This window comes from Macaca mulatta, chromosome 7 (assembly GCF_049350105.2).
Source record: "Macaca mulatta isolate MMU2019108-1 chromosome 7, T2T-MMU8v2.0, whole genome shotgun sequence".
Lineage (NCBI taxonomy): Eukaryota > Metazoa > Chordata > Mammalia > Primates > Cercopithecidae > Macaca > Macaca mulatta.
This window is the reverse complement of record NC_133412.1, coordinates 1970699-1989398: the sequence shown is the minus strand read 5'-3', so window position 1 is coordinate 1989398 and position 18700 is coordinate 1970699. Positions and strand designations below refer to the sequence as shown.

Sequence of the window (18700 nt, the reverse complement as noted above, 5' to 3'; positions counted from 1 at the left end):
TGATCTGAACACTCTGCTGAATACTCCAAAGGGACTCGCTGAGGATCTCTGCGGTTCAGCTGTGTCCCCTCTGGACTCTCGCTGCCCTGGTCTCCCCAGACTTTCAGCTTCATCCTCTCAACTCAGGGTGTCTCATGGGCTCTGCGGGGGTCGTCCCTCGCTGCACCGCGCTCTGGAGGCTCTCCGGAGGTGGGGAGCTGGAGCAGTCACAGAGCTCACCGCATCTGTCTCCCGTCTCACGGGGATCACTGTCGCTTTGTGCCTGGTGTCCAGGGACTTCGTGACCATTGTTCCCTGTGTTTTGTCTGGTTTTGGTTTATTTTTGTTTGTTCTGTTTGACTTTCCCAAGCAAGAGAGTAAATCCCGGCCCTGTTACTCCATGTTGGCCAGAAGCAGAAGCTGCACTGTCTTTTGTATTCATCTGTATCCACAAACCAACGCTCTAGGATGCTATTTGCACCAAAATATTAAAAGGGTTTACCTCTGGTTTGTGGAATTATGAATTTTTATTGTGTGTGCATGTCTGTGAGACTTTTGTTTTCTACAAAAAATGTATTACTTTTTTATGGAATGAAACTAATAACACAATTGTTTTCTAAAAACAGTTCTATTCCATCAGCATGAGCTCCACCCTGGATAGCAGGTGCCCCTAGGATAAACCGCAGGCTCTGTTACCACCTGATACACTCCAGGGTGGCATGATCGTGGCTGCACCCCTCAGCTCACAGGGCAAAGCTGGTGAAGTGTTGCCAAGCAGTTTCCCGGGGCAGCAAGGGAGTGTGGAGCCGCACCCAGAACCTCCAGAGCGCGCTGCTTCCACGAGGCAGCCACTGACACGCTGGAGCCACTGACACGCTGCAGCCACTGACACGCTGGAGCCACTGACACGCTGCAGCCACTGACACGCTGCAGCCACTGACACGCTGGAGCCACTGACACGCTGCAGCCACTGACACGCTGCAGCCACTGACACGCTGCAGCCACTGACACGCTGGAGCCGCAGGTTCTCAAAGGTTTAAATATTTTTATGGAACACAGTGTTCAAATACAAACACACTGACACCCTTCGGGCGCGCACACACACACACACACACACACACGTCATCTACAAGAAATAACACAATGTAGAAGCATTTTCACTGATACCTCAGAGAAGGGAGACTGAGAAAATTCCAATGGTCAAAGAGTAGAGAATAAAAATTAATGATATAGTTCAATTTTCACCTTGAAGATATGTAAAATACCTTGCACTTTCTAACACTTTGTCTTTATTACAGTATATAAAGAAATTATACCCTAATATTTATAGGGGGCTTTCAAAGAATTTATTTCTAAAGACATTCATTTCTGACCCTTAAAAAATAAATTTTAAGTCCTTTATCAGTAAATTAATCCACCACAGTTAAGAAGGGAATCCCGTATCTCTAGTGAGAGGGGACAGGTCATTTTGTTTTTAATGTAAGTTGGAAGAAACCTCAGTTCCTATTAATAAAATTAATATAACATACCATGACTAACTATATCATGCTATCCAGTCATTTCTTTAAAAACTGACCAGAATGAGTATGAAGTCAATTCAAGCCAGTTAACTCTAGGATTGAAGGACCAGTCACCGAACATCCCACTCTTGAGATGCCCAGTAGCACTTACTATGAAGAGGTGGCGTGATGATCTTCATTTCTAACAAAGGCGTCCACGTGGGGTAGAGCGCTAAGTAAGTGGAGGTATGCGTTTGTTGGAAGCAACCCTAGCATGCTGGTACGTACCATCTTCCTCAGCTCCTGGTTGGAAACAATAATGACATTTGGAGGGTCCCCGATGGCAGTGGCAGCTCCTCCAATGTTTGTGAAGATCACTTCTGCGATCAGGACTTGTCTGGGATCGAGGTTGAGCACCTCACACAACCTGTCACAAATGGAGGAAATGAAAGTAGTCCCACTGTGCACATTGTGAAAGGCTCACGTGCAACCCAGAGATTTTTAAGGCACTTGTTCGTACAAGGGAGGTGCGCGCACACACACACACACACACACACACACCTGTGGGGAGGGCAGCGCTGGGGGGAATGAACAATGCAACAACCCCTGCAGGCCACAGCTCACTCCAAGAGCTACATTCCTTCCCAAGTGAGCCTCCAGTCACCAAACCCTCAGTGTGATCAGGTGCCCTTTCCCCAGCGCTCCCAGCTGGTGCTGTGGGGGTTGGTGTGGAGGGAGAGCGGATGGTCACACAGGGCCTGCTGACTCAGCCCCTTTCCCACCTCCCGCTTCCTGGACACCAAGGCCCTAGGTTCTCTCCTCGTCCCCTCCCTTTGTTTCATTCATCTATGCATTTTCTATTTATTTACTTTTTATTGCTATAATACATACTAGATATACACATACACACGTACATTTTCAGGGTACGTATGATAATGTAGTAATTCACATAATCAAACCAGGTAACGGGATACCCATCTCCTTAACTATCAATCTGTTCTTTACCCTGGGAGCATTCCAGTTATTCTCTTCTAGCTGTGTTGGAGTACAATCGATTCGCGTCAACTGTATTCACCCCACAGACCTGTCAGGCCACACTCTACAGCTGTGGAGCTCCACCGTGGCCTCACGAGATTTGTGCTAGAATCTGGGAGTCCTATGGCTTGGCCGGCGCAGACCAGTGCCTGGGAGTGGGCCCGGGCAGTGGCGCTCTATAGCTCCCCAGGGACCCAGCATGTACACAGCTGGGAAACATTGCCATAAAGAAAGTGCAGAAGGCACATCACAGCGTCCCCCACACCTGCTCATCCGCACAGCCCACTCCCACACAGGACCCGGCCTCGGGTCTCACTCAGAGGCCACCCACCACCTCCCGGCCATCAGCTCAGAGTGAGGCCGGCCACACAGCCTCCCCTCTGCTGGCATGAGGAGCACAGGCCCATGGAACCATGTGGGAGCTGAGGAAGGAGCGTGCCTGGGGACTGAAGCAGGAGTGGCTCCACAGATGAGACTCTGCCCCGAGGCAGCAGCGGCACAGTGCTAAGGAAGCTCCCAGGATCTGCTTCTAGCAAGAAAATATGTGTGTGTAGCAGTCAACAGTGCCAGACCAGGCAGGGCGGTGCACCCATCTCAATGGGACTAGCTGTTAACTAGAAGGACCAAAGCCACTTAGCCCAGACAAAGGGGAAGAATGTGGCCAGCACTTACAAAGCCATAAAGAATATGGTCAGATAAATAGGGAATCTTAGAACACCAGCACCGGAATCTTGAAAGATGCAAATTTTTGACTAATAAATGGAATTACTGCTCTAACAACATGACAAAAGCAGTTCCGAGTAGTGAGGATATGAACAAATTGTGGCAAGGCTGAGATACCTCTCAGCTGCCCGGGCTATACGGGGATGCTGGGAACAAAGTGCCCAGCGCACCCCAGCCCTGGAACTCTGCTCTCACCAGGCTGCCATGGGGGAGCGTGAGGATATGCGGAGGTCTTCAAGCCAGGGCAGCAGCAGAGTCATGCTGGTTAGAGGGGGCAGATGGGCCTGACTCTTGTCCCCCGACACGTCCAGAAGGCACAGTTTGGTGCCATCACTAGTGCATGTGACAGTGTACAGCAGCCTTCAAACATGTTCACGCCCTCCCTCATTGACTCTCCACCTGGGCACTGAGAGGGGCGGTACCATACCCTGCGAGGAGGCTGAGAGCCCAGGGTCCCTCCCATGCCACACAGGGCGTGACAGTGTAGCCCGGCTTGCAGGAGCCTGGGTACAAACCTGAGTCTCCACACGGAGGCAGCAGATGGCCTGGGGATGCTGCATCTACCTCCCCAGCAGCGCTGGCCACTCCGTGCTCCTCCCCACCCCACTCCTCCTCTAAGAGCCACCACTGTTCTAACACAAAAGGCATCCCCCAGATTAACCTGGAGCCCTGGAAGCAGTACCACGGGGCCTTGGAACCTGCTGTGTGTCCCATGCCTTGTGTCCAGGCAGGCCCTGTGTCTCACAGAGCCCTCAGAATGCCAGCTCAGGTTAATCTCTTTGCCGTTATGACCCAGATCAGTACACCTGAAGTGACTTGTTCAAGACACCCTATTACAAGCAGGACCGGAGGGTGACTCCCTGAGGGGCCCCTCTCTCGCCTTCTCGCCCCGTGTCCTCAGGGCCAGCCCCAAGGCTGACATGCTGGGGAGTCATATTTAAAATAGAGAGCATACATATGGAAACACACAGGTCCGTGCCTTCAGAAGGGGCCCACACGAGGACCGGGACCACAGCTCATGCTTCAGAAGATTCTGGGTAAACAGGCCTATGGCCCCCAATAAATAATAGATGATTAAAGTGGATGGAATTAAAAGAAACAGAATTGAATTGAGTGGAATTGAATGGGGTGGGGTGGCGTGGGGTGGGGTGGCGTGGCGTGGCGTGGAGTGGAACTGAACTGATCTGAACTGAACTTCTCTTTCCCAGAGTTGCCCTATAAAGCTTTGCCAGACTGAACTTTGGTTCTGCTGAGCCCCATTGGTCCTGCAACCCTCCAAGCCTCTGATGAGGAACCTTGCGGTGGCTGTTCCACCTCCCCCCAGCTACATGACCCTGTGAGCCCTCGGCATGTGTGTGACCTGCCAACCCAGCCCAGGTGGCAGATGGTGATGGAGAAGAACAGGGACAAGGACTTCTGGTACCTGGGCACCTGGTGGTCTGGAGTGAGCTGTTTTTTTGGTTTTTTTGTGAGACGGAGTCTCGCTCTGTTGCCCAGGTTGGAGTGCAGTGGCACAATCTTGGCTCACTGCAACCTATGCCTCCCGGGTTCAAGGGATTATCCTGCCTCAGCCTCCCGAGTAGCTGGGATTACAGGCGCATGCCGCCACACTCAGCTAATTTTTGTATTCTTAGTAGAGACGGGGTTTCACCAGGGCTGAGCCATTCTTGTCCACGTGTCTCCCCATGAGACTACAATCTCCAGGAAAGCACAGCCTCTATCTTCCACCTCCCGCAGACATTTCTGCCACCAGCTTCTGAGGCTCCACTGCTTGTAGCATGTACTGCAGTCACACAAAGCAGACACGAGCTGGACTGGAATGCACTGAGCTGTGGGCTCAACCGCCCACCTTTTCATGCACCTGAGAATGGAGCCTGGAGCCAGGCCATGCAGCCAGAGCCCATGCCTGCCAGAGCCTGGCCACAACCCCCACGGCAGAGGCGCTTTGCATACCTTATGGTCACAGGCGTGAAGAGGAGCATGGTGGTGACGTTGTCCAAGAAGGCAGAGAGGACGGCCGCGATGAGACACAGCATGATGATCATGGCCCACACCCGTCCCCGGGAGAGCCGGTATGCCTGGCCGCACACGCAGAGTACAAGCCAGTCAGCAGGCTCATAGAACAGAGGCAGCCTTTCATTAGTGACTTTAGGAACAGGGAGCCAAACTAACATTGCCCCATGGGTTAAGATGTAGACCCACGGAGTCCCGGGGGGGCCGAGAGGAGAGAGTGCTGGCCACCAAAGTTCCTAGACATTCTACACCCTCCCTAGCCAGCACTGTCACCCCTCTGATCCTCCTCCTTCACACAGCCCCGTCATGGTTAATTTGTCACAGGGTGATGACCCTCAGTCCCCGTAATGCCATCGGTATTCTGGTTAGACAACCTGGGCTTTGACATTTGGGATCCACGTGAGCCTAGTGTCTGCTGATCTCTAGGGAACTAAGGGATACTTTTAATAGTAAGGAGTAATAGACCAAATATCTACCTGGCATGTACAAGATGGGGCACAAAGATGACAAAATCACAGCATGGTTCTATCATTCAAAGTTTGCAAAGGGCTTTGTTGAGTAATTTTTTTTTTTTTTTTTTTTTTTTGAGACAGAGTCTCACTCTGCCACCCAGGCTGGAGTTCAGTGGTGTGATCTTGGCTCACTGCAGCCTCCACGCCTGGGGTTCAAGCAATTCTCTCGCCTCAGCTTCCCGAGTAGCTGGGACCACAGGTGCATGCCACCACGCAGCTAATTTGTTTATTTTTAGTAGAGACGAGGTTTCACCATGTTCACCAGGATGGTCTCAATCTCTTGACCTCGTGATCCACCCACCTTGGCCTCCCAAAGTGCTAGGATTACAGGCGTGAGCCACTGCGCCCGGCCTGTTGAGTAACTTTTAAAAAGACCTTGGCCGGGCGCGGTGGCTCAAGCCTGTAATCCCAGCACTTTGGGAGGCCGAGACGGGCGGATCACGAGATCAGGAGATGGAGACCATCCTGGCTAACACGGTGAAACCCTGTCTCTACTAAAAAAAATACAAAAAACTAGGTGGGCGCCTGTAGTCTCAGCTACTCGGGAGGCTGAGGCAGCGTAGACCCGGGAGGCGGAGCTTGCAGTGAGCTAAGATCCGGCCACTGCACTCCAGCCCGGGCGACAGAGCGAATCTCCGTCTCAAAAAAAAAAAAAAGACCTTTTCAGTTTCAAAAACTATACATATTCAAGCACAGCATTAGACTGCATTAGCAGGGCATGGTACACGATGAGCTCTCCTCTTGCCAACCCTGAATGACAGGTCAGGTACAAATCCTGGAGGCTAGAGCTGGCTGATGAAGCTCCCCAGGGTTCCAGTTAAAAACATAAATGTGTATATATTCAATATTTAGGAAGTAATCATGGAAATTATTTCACCAAAAAGCAAAGTAATCAGAAGCTAATGGCTTGAAATATTGGGATACTCTAATATGCAAAACAATGTTTGATGTGTAGCTCTCACCAGACAATTTAAATAATACACAAACATTCAACCTGATACCCTTTTCCTTGACCTCCTTCTTCATTTATTTACTGAGCAGCTGAAAGTGCCACTCAGAGCCATACAACTTAACACAGTCAGCATACCCTGCCCTGCAGAAGTAACCTTTAAAAGGAGGATGGAATTTTTTAATGTTTGTTTCCTAAATATATAATGTCAGAAAAATACAGATATAAATTAATCAGTATGGAATTATTAAATGCAACATCATACCTACCTTTACAGCACAGTAATCGAAAAATCCCGTTTCTGAAAATATGGCTACTAAGATCATCTATGGGGAAAAGAGAAGAAGAAGACAAGGATAACCTTTTAGCAGGACACCATATTAAAACGACATCAGCATGATCCATTACACATTTGAGCTGTGGCCTCTGAAAGCCACCACATTGCCAGGCTCCCCACTCTGAGATGCAGAAACACCGTCGCTTCCTGGAATAGTACACTCACTTCCTGGCACACTCACTTCCTGGTACACTCAGAAACACCGTCGCTTCCTGGAATAGTACACTCACTCGCTCCTCGAATGGAGCCTCTTGCTAGCGGTTTTGTGCCTACATGTGTGTCTGGGGATTTGTCCTCAAGGCACATTACCATCCCATCCGATCCTCAAAAAAAAAAATCAGGTGTTATTTTCACCCTCTGTCTTACAGACTAGGAAATGGGATCAGAGTGCAAGGAGGCTTGCTCTCGGCCACAAAGGTAGAAGCGGGGCGGGGGCCAGCACGTGGCCTTCTGCACCTACGTGTCCACACAAGCAACACTTAAACATTCTGCGATGCTAAAAGTGGGTTCGATTTTGTTTTCTAAAATAATTAAACTGATTTTTGTCACCAATTTGGGAGCAGTTGTATTGAAACGATTGCTCCCTGGATTCCAGGTGAACCCAGAATGCCTGTTGCCTGTTTCTTTCCAGTGAGGATGATGAGTTGGTGAAAACAGCTATCCTGGATCCTAATAAAAAGTCATGTCCCAGATAGTCCGAATTTTATCAACCAGACATTGCAACTACTGAATGTTCTGGAAGTTCCTCTGCTTCACCTCTTAGATGGCAGTCACCATGTGTTGAACTTGGAATGAGAAGATGCAAGTTCATATCCTGATTCCGCCACTTAAAAATAGTCCGAACTTGAGGCTGGGCGCGGTGGCTCACGGGTGCAACCCCAGCACTTTGGGAGGCCGAGGCGCGCAGATCACAAGGTCAGGAGATCAAGACCATCCTGGCTAACACAGTGGTGAAACCTTGTCTCTACTAAAAAAAAAAAAAATACAAAAAGCTAGGCATGGTGGCGGGCACCTGCAGTCCCAGCTACTCGGGAGGCTGAGGCAGGAGAATGGCATGAACCCAGGAGGCGGAGCTTGTAGTGAGCCGAGATCACGCCACTGCACTCCAGCCTGGGCGACAGAGCGAGACTCTGTCTCAAAAAAAAAAAAAAGAAAAAAAAAAGTCCGAACTTGAACAAAAATATGAATTAACCTTTCTGTCCCTCAGTTTTTTCACCTTACCTCTGAATGTTCTATACTTCATCAGGTTGTGAAAATGCAATATAATTATTCAAATTACAATACTTGGTAAACAGGAGTCCCAGTAGACACTACTGTCTCTTAAATAAACTACAGAAAACAAAAATGTCCGCAGTCAATTTAGACCCAGTGTAAATATCCATCGTGTCCAGAGTGACCATCAATGTTCATCCTCACCCAAAAGGCCACTGAGAGCTGACGTTGGAACATGGGGCTTCGCACACCAATGGACATGCACGAGCAGACAGGCGTGTGCAGACCCGTGTGGCGTTTACACATTTGCTGACAGAACCACCATGGGAGACTGGAACTCAGGGATGGGGGTAAATGGCCCTGTGGGTGGTCAGCTGCCAGGAAACGGGGGAGAAAAGGCAGGGACCTGGTTGTAATGACCCTGCACCGTGCAGTTCCAGAATTGCAGAACCTGCAAGTGCTCGTGGAACTGAATTCCGACGAGAAAAAAACACCAACGCCATTTTTATAGGCTGAACTGTGTCCCTCAAAATTCATATGTTCACATCCTAGCCCCCAGTACCTGGGAACATGACATATTTGGAGTGACAGTGTTGAAGGAGGTAATTAAGTTAAAATGAGGTGGTTAGGGTGAGCCCTGATTCAGTGTGGCTGGTGTCCTTACAGGAGGAAGGTCTCAGGACTCAGAAACACATGGGGAAGACAAAGTGAAAACGCAGGGAGAAGGTGCCATCTACAAGCCCAGGAAGAGAGGCTTAGGAGAAACCAACCCTGCCCACACCGTGATCTCGGACTTCCAGCCTCCAGAGCTGTGAGGAAATACATTTATATTATTTAAGCCAAATGGTCTGTGGTACTTTGTTACATAGTCCTAGCAAACTAATATAGCATTCCTTTTTTAAAACAGGCATATCTCAGGGATATCTGGCACATTTCCTCTCTTCTATCCAGATGCCCAAACTCTGTATACGTCTCAGGCCCGATACAAATATGAGTTACTCTGTGAAGCCGGGGCTAGAACACTCGCCTGCCTCCCTGAGCACTGCCCACAGAGGATGGCGGCACGGTCTCCAGTCAGGTCACATGGAAGCCTAATGTAGCTGGGCCTTCTGTTATGTTGGCCAGCCTTGGGAGGGATGAAACGTTAGCAAGGAAAATGAGGATCTATAGTGCCCAGCTGTACACAGAGCAAGTCTTCTAGCCCAGAGAGGAAGAGCCCTCCTGCAGACCACTGGACTGTTTGGGGTCTGCTCAGGAACACATGGGCTGCCCCTACTGCCAGGCCCTGGCCAGGCTCCACTGGTTCTCGTTAAGCTGGGTCATGACTCGTGTCCCACACTAGCCCGCTGGGGCATTTCGAGTTCCTGCAGGTGGCGCTGGTGGCATTCCTCGCAGCACAGAGTGGCCACTGGGTAATATGATCAATTAGCAAACACCCGAACTACCGCTTAGGAGTGACACCTTCCTTTACTCACATCATGAAAGGTACTCTCTCTTCCACTGAAACTCCTACATGGTTTATTTATTTGGGATAGTCCATTTTTTTATTTTAAGGGCAGTAACTCAAAAGAATTGCTAGCTTTTCTAAATAGCAATATGATTTCATCGTCAGACATGCCTTGGGCTGGAATTCTCCCGCTAACGAACCACAGCCCCATTCCGTTCCTCCTCAGGAGAGATTCCGGAGACCCGCTGTTGCGGGAAGTCAGGGACCCCGAACGGAGGGACCGGCTGAAGCCGCGGCACAAGAACATAAATTGTGACGATTTCATGGACATTTATTAGTTCCCCAAATTAATACTTTTATAATTTCTTACGCCTGTCTTTACTGTAATCTCTGAATATAAATTGTGAAGATTTCATGGACACTTATCACTTCCCCAATCAATACCCCTGTGTTTTCCTACACCTGTCTTTATTTAATCTCTTAATCCCATCATCTTCTTTGTAAGCTGAGGAGGATGAGTGTCGCCTCAGGACCCTGTGATTGTATCAACTGCACAAATTGTTTGTAGAGCATGTGTGTTTGAACAATATGAAATCTGGGCATCTTAAAAAAAGAACAGGATAACAGCGATGTTCAGGGAACAAGAGAGGTAACTTTGAACTGGCCGCCGGTGAGCCAGACGGAACAGAGCTATATCCCCCCTCTTTACAAATAGGAGAAATATCGCTGAATTCTTTCTCTCAGCAAGGAACATCCCTGAGAAAGAGAATGCGCCCTGAAGGTAGGCTTATAGACAGCCCCTTTTAAGGCGTCCCGTTGAAGCCGACAGGATGAAGTAAGCCCCGGTCTCCTATAGTGCTCCCAGGCTTCTTAGGACGGGATTCCCACCTAATAAATTTTGGTTAGACAGGTTGTCTGTTCTTAAACACTGTTTCCTGATAAGATGTTATCAATGACAATGCGCCCGAAACTTCATTAGCAATTTTAATTTCTCCTCCACCGGTGGTCCTGTGATCTCGCCCTGCCTCCATTTGCTTTGTGATATTTTATTACCTTGTGAAGCCTGTGATCTCTGTGACCCACACCCTATTCGTGCCCTCCCTCCCCTTTTGAAAATCGCTAATAAAAACTTGCTGGTTTTACGGCTCGGGGAACATCACGGATCCTGCCGACATGTGATGTCTCCCCCGGACACCCAGCTTTAAATTTCTCTCTCGTGCTCTTTCCCTTTATTTCTCAACCCAGCCGAGACACTTAGGAAATAGAAAAAAACCCATGTTAAACATCGGGAGCGGGTAACCGGCACTGACACTTCTCAGTCAAGCCCTAGGCACTGTGTCTTTAACATAATGAAGGATCCTCAGCAGTGGAGGCCAGAGAAGGCCCGGTTACCGCAGGCGTGGAGCCCAGTCCCACGGGGAGGGCTGTGATTACCATGCCAAACAGCAGGGCCAGCGTCTCAAAATCAATCCACTCCACCACATGGGTCAGGCTGGGTCTCTGCAATCAAAGCACAAATTTGCCAATTAATCCGTGCGCCGCCATCCCGGTGATGAGCCTAACGACGCGCTGCCCCCTGCTGCAGACCCACTCAGTGGGTGGACCAGGGTTGGAAATCTCATCATCCACTTGCCTTTGAAGTTGGATTATATCGTTGCTGAAAAAACAGTGTTGACCCAGGACATCTATAATGTCAAACCTATGCATTTAGTGATACATTTTTTCTAGCCCCTGCCTCTGGCAGCTCCCACATGCAGGACTGGCCCTGGTTGCATTCCCAGTGGCGTCTGTATGTGCTCTCTGCAGCGCCGTGCCTGAGGCCAGATGACGGGAACTGGCATGGCCACCTGTCCGACTCTAAGCTGGGTTCCAGCACTGCCTCTCAGACAACTCTGGGCCTCAATCCCCAGTGGCCACTGGTCTCTGTTGTTTCCCTACATTTGTTCCCCATGTCGCTGCCAGAGAGGCCCTGCTCAGATCCAAACAGGACACTCTCATCCCCAAACACACCTCTCCAGGGGCCTCCTGATCTCTGCAGGACAGGCCCTGACCCCAATGACTCCCACCTTTCTGCACCAGCTAGGATGGTCCCCTCTAGTTCCAACACCCAGATCCAGCCCCACCACAGCCCAGCTCCTCAGCCCTAGGCAGACATGCCCATGAGCAGCCTTTCCTCAGGCACGGTGAGGAATCACACCACTGGGATGTGAGTGTGTGACACAACCTATGAAAAATACTCTTCATGCTGTAGCTCGTTAGTTCATACCTCTAGCCTGGTTCCTGAGCAAAAACATGGACGTGGCATGTAAGATAGTGAAAAAAAACAGCGAAAGCCTGAATCCCGGAACGTCTTTGAGCTGACGTTCCACTGAGTGGTGAGCCAGGGACTGGGACTGTGACAACTTACGTCGCCAATCACAGCCAGCGCTGCCAGCGCCGCCAGGGAACCCAGCATGGCCGCCAGCGTTCTGTGCACGATCTGGAAAGAAGCACAGGAAATTACTGCGTTCCAGCCGCGAGGGAGTTAGCACACACGAAGGCCTGCGTGGACGTGAGGGGCCTGTATCTGCCACTGTGTACACATCTATTCAAATGACGAGTCACGGGTCTGGATGCGTCAGGCCTGGACACCCACAGACACACACAGCTACCACCAACCTGCCTTCTTAGGGAAGCTGCTTGCATTTGCTAAATCATTAGATGACCCTAATAAAGCAGGGGAAGGCCGGATAGAGCATGTTCTCTAAGAAAGGCCATAGCAAACTGTCATTAATTATTTGCCACATGATCCCTTGGCAACTAGCCCATTCGTTTGGCAACATAAATCAATTCCTCCCAGTTACTAGGCTGCTATTAAACCAAAGGTACACATTCCAACACTTCATCAAATTGAGACTTCTGTGTTATCACAAAACATCTTTTTATTTGATTATAATTCAAATCGAAGTGGAATTTCTAAGACAAAATATGGGAAAAGGCCGAGATGTGGAGAACTGGAGCCCCCATACATTGCTAGTGGGAATGTAAAATGGGCTAGTCACCGTGGAAAGCAGTTTGGCAGTTTCTTATGAAGTTAAACATAAATTTACCATATGACCCAGCAATTCTACTAGGAATCCAGTCAACAGAAATGAAAACACATGTCCACACAAAGCACTGATGCTCATAACAACATTATACAAAGGAGGCGAAAACTGGAAACATTCCAAATGTCCATCTGTGGTGAAGGGATAGGGAAAATGCGGCACAGCTCGTACATGGATGAATGCTTAGAAGTGATGCTGGGGAAAGAAGCCAGACGCAAAAGATGGGGTCGGTCCATCTATATGAACATTCCAGAAAAAGTAAATTTAGAGAAACAGAAAGATCAGGGCTACCCAAGGCTGGGGAAAGCAACAAAGGTTGACTAGAAACAGGTCCCAGGGATCCTTATGGGGTGATGAAATGTTCTAGAACTTGTCATGGTTGCAGAATTCTAAATCTGGTAAAAATAATTTCATCGTACATTTCCAAAGGGTGAAACTATGGTATTTAAATTATACATCAATAAATTTCTTAAAAAAAAATACAAAAAGAATGTAACAAGAACAAGCAGAAAATTAAACGCTAGCATGCATTACTCATTTCTTAATCCCCTAAAGGGACTTTCACTCCATTTTTTCACGGCTTCCATCTCACAGAACCTGACTCCCTTTACCAGTCATTACCTGAAACTCAAATTCTGACTAAAATTATTTCATTTATAATGTGTACTACTAAATTCAAAGTTCTTTTTTCAAGAAATGTGATACTAGGTGTTGGCTTTTCACAGTTTCAGTTTTTAAGAGTTGTTTTGTTTTAAATGTAAATACCTAAAATCCAGTAACTTGCTACCAAACTCTAATAATTCCTTCTGTTCGTTCTCTGCTTTTCAGTCTCAGTTTAGGACCCTTTTTTTCCGAGACGGAGTCTCACTCTGCTGCCGAGGCTGGAGTGCAGTGGCACAGTGTCAGCTCGCTGCAACCTCTGTCTCCTGGGTTCACGCAATTCTCCTGCCTCAGCCTCCCAAGAAGCTGGGATTACAGGTGCCCGCCACCACACCCGGCTAGTTTTTATATTTTTAGTAGAGACCATGTTGGCCAGGCTGGTCTCCAACTCCTGACCTCAGGTGACCCACCCGCCTCAGCCTCCCACAGGGCTGGGATTACAGGCATGAGCCATTGCGCACGGCCAGTTTTGGACCCATTTTAAGGATACTTCCTTATCCGATGCCGAGGGTGGCCCCAGGAAGCAGGCAGGGCAGGCATTCATCCCCGACTTGACAGCCATGGCACCAAGAGTGGAGGTTCACCGGCTGGACATGGTGAGCAGGCGCCAGAGCCAGGCTGCCCTCTCTGCCCCACACAGCGCAAGGCGAAGACACTTCCCACTTCGGTATGTCTCTTTTTTGGCACTTAATTAAGTCTTCATGAGAAGAACAGGATGTGACAGCCCCTGGATGACAGGAGGAAGTCACTGCAGGGACGAGCAGAGAGGGATGCCGTCCGCTCCAAGCCAGCCCTGTGACCTCAGCTGTGACACGTTCCTTTCTTCTGGCTTAACCTTTGGGCTAACTTTGTCTGCGGGGAAAAGAGACTTCCAGTAAAGAACAAAAAGCCAGCCTGGAACGGTAGCTTATACCTGTAATCCCAGCACTTTGGGAGGCCAAGGCAGGTGGATCACTTGAGGCCAGGTGTTCAAGACCAGCCTGGCCAACATCACAAGACCGCATCTCTACTAAAAGTTAAAAAAAAAAAAAAATAGCCAGGCATGGTGGCGCACACCTATAGTCCCAGTGACTCGGGAGGCTGAGGTGGGAGAATTGCTTGAGCCTGGGAGGCAGAGGCTGCAGGGAGCCAAGATCGCACCACTGCACTCCAGCCTCGGCAACAGAGCAAGACACCGTCTCAAACAAAAGCCAAACAAGAGTGAAGAGCCATGACTGCCGGCCACTGGTCAGCAGCATTGGATAGCAGCAAAAATAACTAATTGTTATTGAGCACCCACTGCTGTGCACCTGGCCCTGGATTAAGTGCTCTGCACACACCATGTGCACCTTTCACGGCGACTGCATGAGGTAGAACGATGATAACCCATGGTGCAGAGGAGGAAACAGTCTCAGCAACACCGAGTAATTGTCCCTGTGTCAGAAAACAAAGGACACGCACACCCAGGATGCAGAGCAGCATTTTCTTACTCCAGAGCACCTCCTCTCTCCTCGCGGGGCCTTGTTTGCTCGTCTGTAAAATCAGAAAACTGCACTCCATACCTCCAGGAGCCCTCAGCTCTGGAGGAGGCCCGTGGACATCATGAAATCGAGTCCTAGCACCTAACACACAAATGAGTAAATGACAAGGCAGACAGCTACGGCCCTCTCAGGACAGCCAGGCTCATCGTGGTCTCACTGGCACCCCAGCACCCGCGCTAAGTTCGCTCCGCCCGCTGCCACCATCAACACCTTTCTCCCCTCCCTCGTCACACACACCGTCTTGCAAGTGATCCACACGAGCATCTCTGTGGCCCACAGTGAGTGCTTAGGACATGCGGATGCAGCTGTCCCTGCTCGGAAATCCACCCTCTTCCACCAGCTCAGGGGCCCCACACACCATGTGGGAGGAGAAACCGTCACTTGCCATTTAAAAAATGGAAAAGCATGCTGATGATTAGCCTCTAGGACGTGGAATAAAACTTTTTCAACTACATGGCTCTAGAAGAAGATAAGTTCATTACTTCAGATATAATGATGGACATTCTGAAATTTCTATGCTTAAGAAACAGAATTTTCAGCTATTAGAAATTTAAAAAATTCTGATAAATGGGCCTAAAGAGTAAAAATAATAAAAAGTCTTAAAAGATGCCTTAAAACAGGGGTCCCCAAGCCCCCTAACCCCGCCACGGACTAGCACCAGGGCCACACAGTGGGAGGTGAGCTGGGCAAGTCAGCATGACCACCTGGGCTCTGCCTCCCGTCAGGTCAGCGGCAGCATCAGATTCTCATAGGAGCGTGACCCTTACTCTGAACTGCACATGCGAGGGATCTATGCTGCACACTCCCTATGAGAATCTAACTAATGCCCGATGATCTGAGGTGGGACAGTTTCATCCCAAAATGATGTCCCACCCCACGGTCCATGGAAAAATTGTCTTCCATGAAACTGGTCCCTGATGCCAAAAAGGCTAGGGACCACTGACTTAAAGGACTGTATAAAGGTTCTCTTCCTGCCCATGCTCCGGGAAATACAACACACCTCTTCCTACACCCAAACCGCTTCCCAGGCACAGAACGCACCACCTAGCTTCCCAGGCACCGCCTCACAGACCAGCCACCATTCCACCACCACACTCCTCTCCAGTCGAGCACACGCTCTGTGCCTCCAATTTATCTGGCAGGAGTCCGGCTGTGAGCTCCTGTGAGCGTGGTGTGCCTCTCTTGGTTTCTTCGGTGCTCTGCAGGGCAAGCAATACCTGCTGAGCGAAGGAGGAGCAGAAAATGCATGAACAGGGCCTGCAAAACAGCAGGCCAGCATCGCTTCTTGGGAGAAGAAAGGAAAGATTTTGGGGGTAGCCCCCAAGGAAATTATCTAGGGGATCTCTGATCTTCATGCATCGCCCCTCCATGGTCACACAGGTTTACAGCTAGCCATCATGTAAATTCCAGATAGGTGGGATACTGAGCAGACAGAAAGACAAAACTTCTTTTGGTTACCATTTGCATGGAAATGGTAACAGAGACAGCAGGGATAGCTACAGTTATATCAGACAAAATAGACTTTACGTCAAAAACTGTCTCTAGAGGCAAAGAAGGCCATTACCCTCCCTCTTCCACTGATAAAAGGGTCAATTCAACAGGGATCTATCACAGTTATAAGTAAGTACACACCCAAAACCAGAGCACCTAACTATACTAGCAGTATTAACAGAGCGAAAGGGAGAAACTGACAGCAATGCAACATAATAGGGGACTTCAATGTCCCATTTAAGATAATGGATAGAACATCCAGACAGGAAACAGCAGACCTGAACAGCACTGTATGCCAAGTGGACCTAACAGAGATAGACCGAACTTTCCACCCAAAAGCGAAAAACAGACATTCTTCTCTAGCATACACAAAAAATTCTTCAGGATATATCACATATTAGGTCACAAACAAGTCTTAACAAATTTTATTTCTTTTAAAAAAAAATTTTGTCTTAGAGACAGTCTCCCTCTGTCACCCAGGCTGGAGTGCAGTGGTCCAATCAAAGCTCCCTGCAGCCTTGAACTCCTGGACTTAAGCAATCCCCCTGCCCCAGCCTCCTGGATAACTAGGACTACAAGTGTGCACCACCACATCCAGCTAATTTTTTTTTTATTTTTATTTTTTTGCAGAGATGGAAGTCTTGCTATGTTGCCCAAGCTGGTCTTGAACTTCTGGTCTCAAGTGATCCTCCTGCCTCAACCTCCTAAAGCACTAAGATTATAAGCATGAGCCACTATGCTTGAACTTAACAAATTTTAGAAGATGTAAATAATATCAAGTATATTTTCCAAACACGATGGTATAAAACTAGAAATTCGTAACAGAAGGAAAACAGGGAAATTGATAAATATGTAAAAATTAAACAACACTTTTTTTTTTTTGAGATGGAGTCTTGCTCTGTCACCCAGGCTGGAGTGCAGCAGCGCAATCTCGGCTCACTGCAGCCTCTGCCTCCCAAGTTCAAGCAATTCTCCTGCCTCAGCCTCCCGAGTAGCTGGGACTACAGGCAAGCACCACCACACCTGACTAATTTTTGTATTTTTAGTAGAGACGGGGTTTCACCCTGTTGGCCAGGATGGTCTTGAAGTCCTGACCTCATGATCCGCCCACCTCGGCCTCCCGAAGCGCTGGGATTACAGGTGTGAGCCGTCTCACCCAGCCGCAACACGCTCTTGAACAACCAATGTGTCATAAAAGAAATAAAATGGAAATCAGAAAGTATCTTGAGACAGACAAAAATGCAAACACAACATACCAAAATTTATGGGACACAGCAAAAGCAGTTTTAAGAGGGAAGTTTCTAGTGACAAATACCTACCTCAAAATCATTAGCCTGATTGGATCACACTACAGTGTAAACATGAATTGAAACCACATTGTGCCCCATACATACATACAATGATTATTTGTTAATTAAAAATAAAATAAAACTTTAAAAAAGAAGAGCTCAAATAAACAACCTAACTTTATACCTCAAGGAAATAGAAGAGCCAGCTAAGCCCAAAGTTGACAGAAGGAAAAAAATATGGCAGAAAGAAATGAAACAGAGAGTAGAAAGACAGCTGAAGAGATCAACAAAACTAAAAGTCGGTTTTGAAAAGATGAACAAAATTAATGGAACTTTATCTAGACCTACCAAGAATAAAAAGAGAGAGGACTCACATAAATAAAATTATAAATGAAAAAGAAGACATTACAACTGATATCATAAGAGGCTACTGCGAACAATTACATGCCTACAAATTGATAGCCTAGAAGAAGCTGGTAAATTCCTAGAAACATACAACCTACCAAGACTGAATCAAGAAAAAACAGAAAATCTGAACAGAGCAATAAGAAGACAGACGATTGAAGCACTAATCAAAAATCTTCCAACTAAGAAAGTCTCAGGACCAATGGCTTCACATGTAAATTCTACCAAACATTTGAAGAATGCCAATCCTGGAACTTTTGCAAAACTTCAAACTTTTGCAAAAAATGAACTTGTTTTATAAAGCCAGTGTTACCCTTCATACCAAAGCCAGATAAGGACACTACAAAAAAAAAAAGAAAGAAAGAAACAAAGGAAAGAGGAAAGAGTAAAGAGAGAAAGAGAGAAAGAAAGGAAGAAAGAGAAAAAGAAAAAGGAAGGAAAGGAAAAGGAAAGAAAGAAAGAACTAATTTCAGGCCAATATCCATGATGAACATAGATGCAAAAATGCTCAACAAAATACTAGCAAACTGAATTCAGCAGCAC

General features: G+C 48.1%; 1 protein-coding gene across 25 annotated transcripts in view; it reads right to left on the bottom strand.

Moving 5' to 3' along the window:
- Positions 1–18700, bottom strand: part of OCA2 (OCA2 melanosomal transmembrane protein) — a 425743-nt gene that overhangs the window by 306598 nt on the left and 100445 nt on the right. For 24 of the 25 annotated variants that reach the window (XR_013395444.1, XR_013395445.1, XR_013395442.1 and 21 more), the window contains 5 exons: positions 12114–12185; positions 11141–11206; positions 6980–7036; positions 5190–5314; positions 1767–1905 (listed from right to left, as the gene is read on the bottom strand). Coding sequence is in view for 21 of the 25 variants with exons in the window: in XM_077938927.1 (XP_077795053.1) it covers positions 1767–1905; positions 5190–5314; positions 6980–7036; positions 11141–11206; positions 12114–12185 (459 nt within the window). In the remaining 4 variants the exon portion in view is untranslated. The remainder of the gene's footprint in view (positions 1–1766; positions 1906–5189; positions 5315–6979; positions 7037–11140; positions 11207–12113; positions 12186–18700) is intronic. The other variant, XM_077938943.1, reaches the window with a different exon arrangement.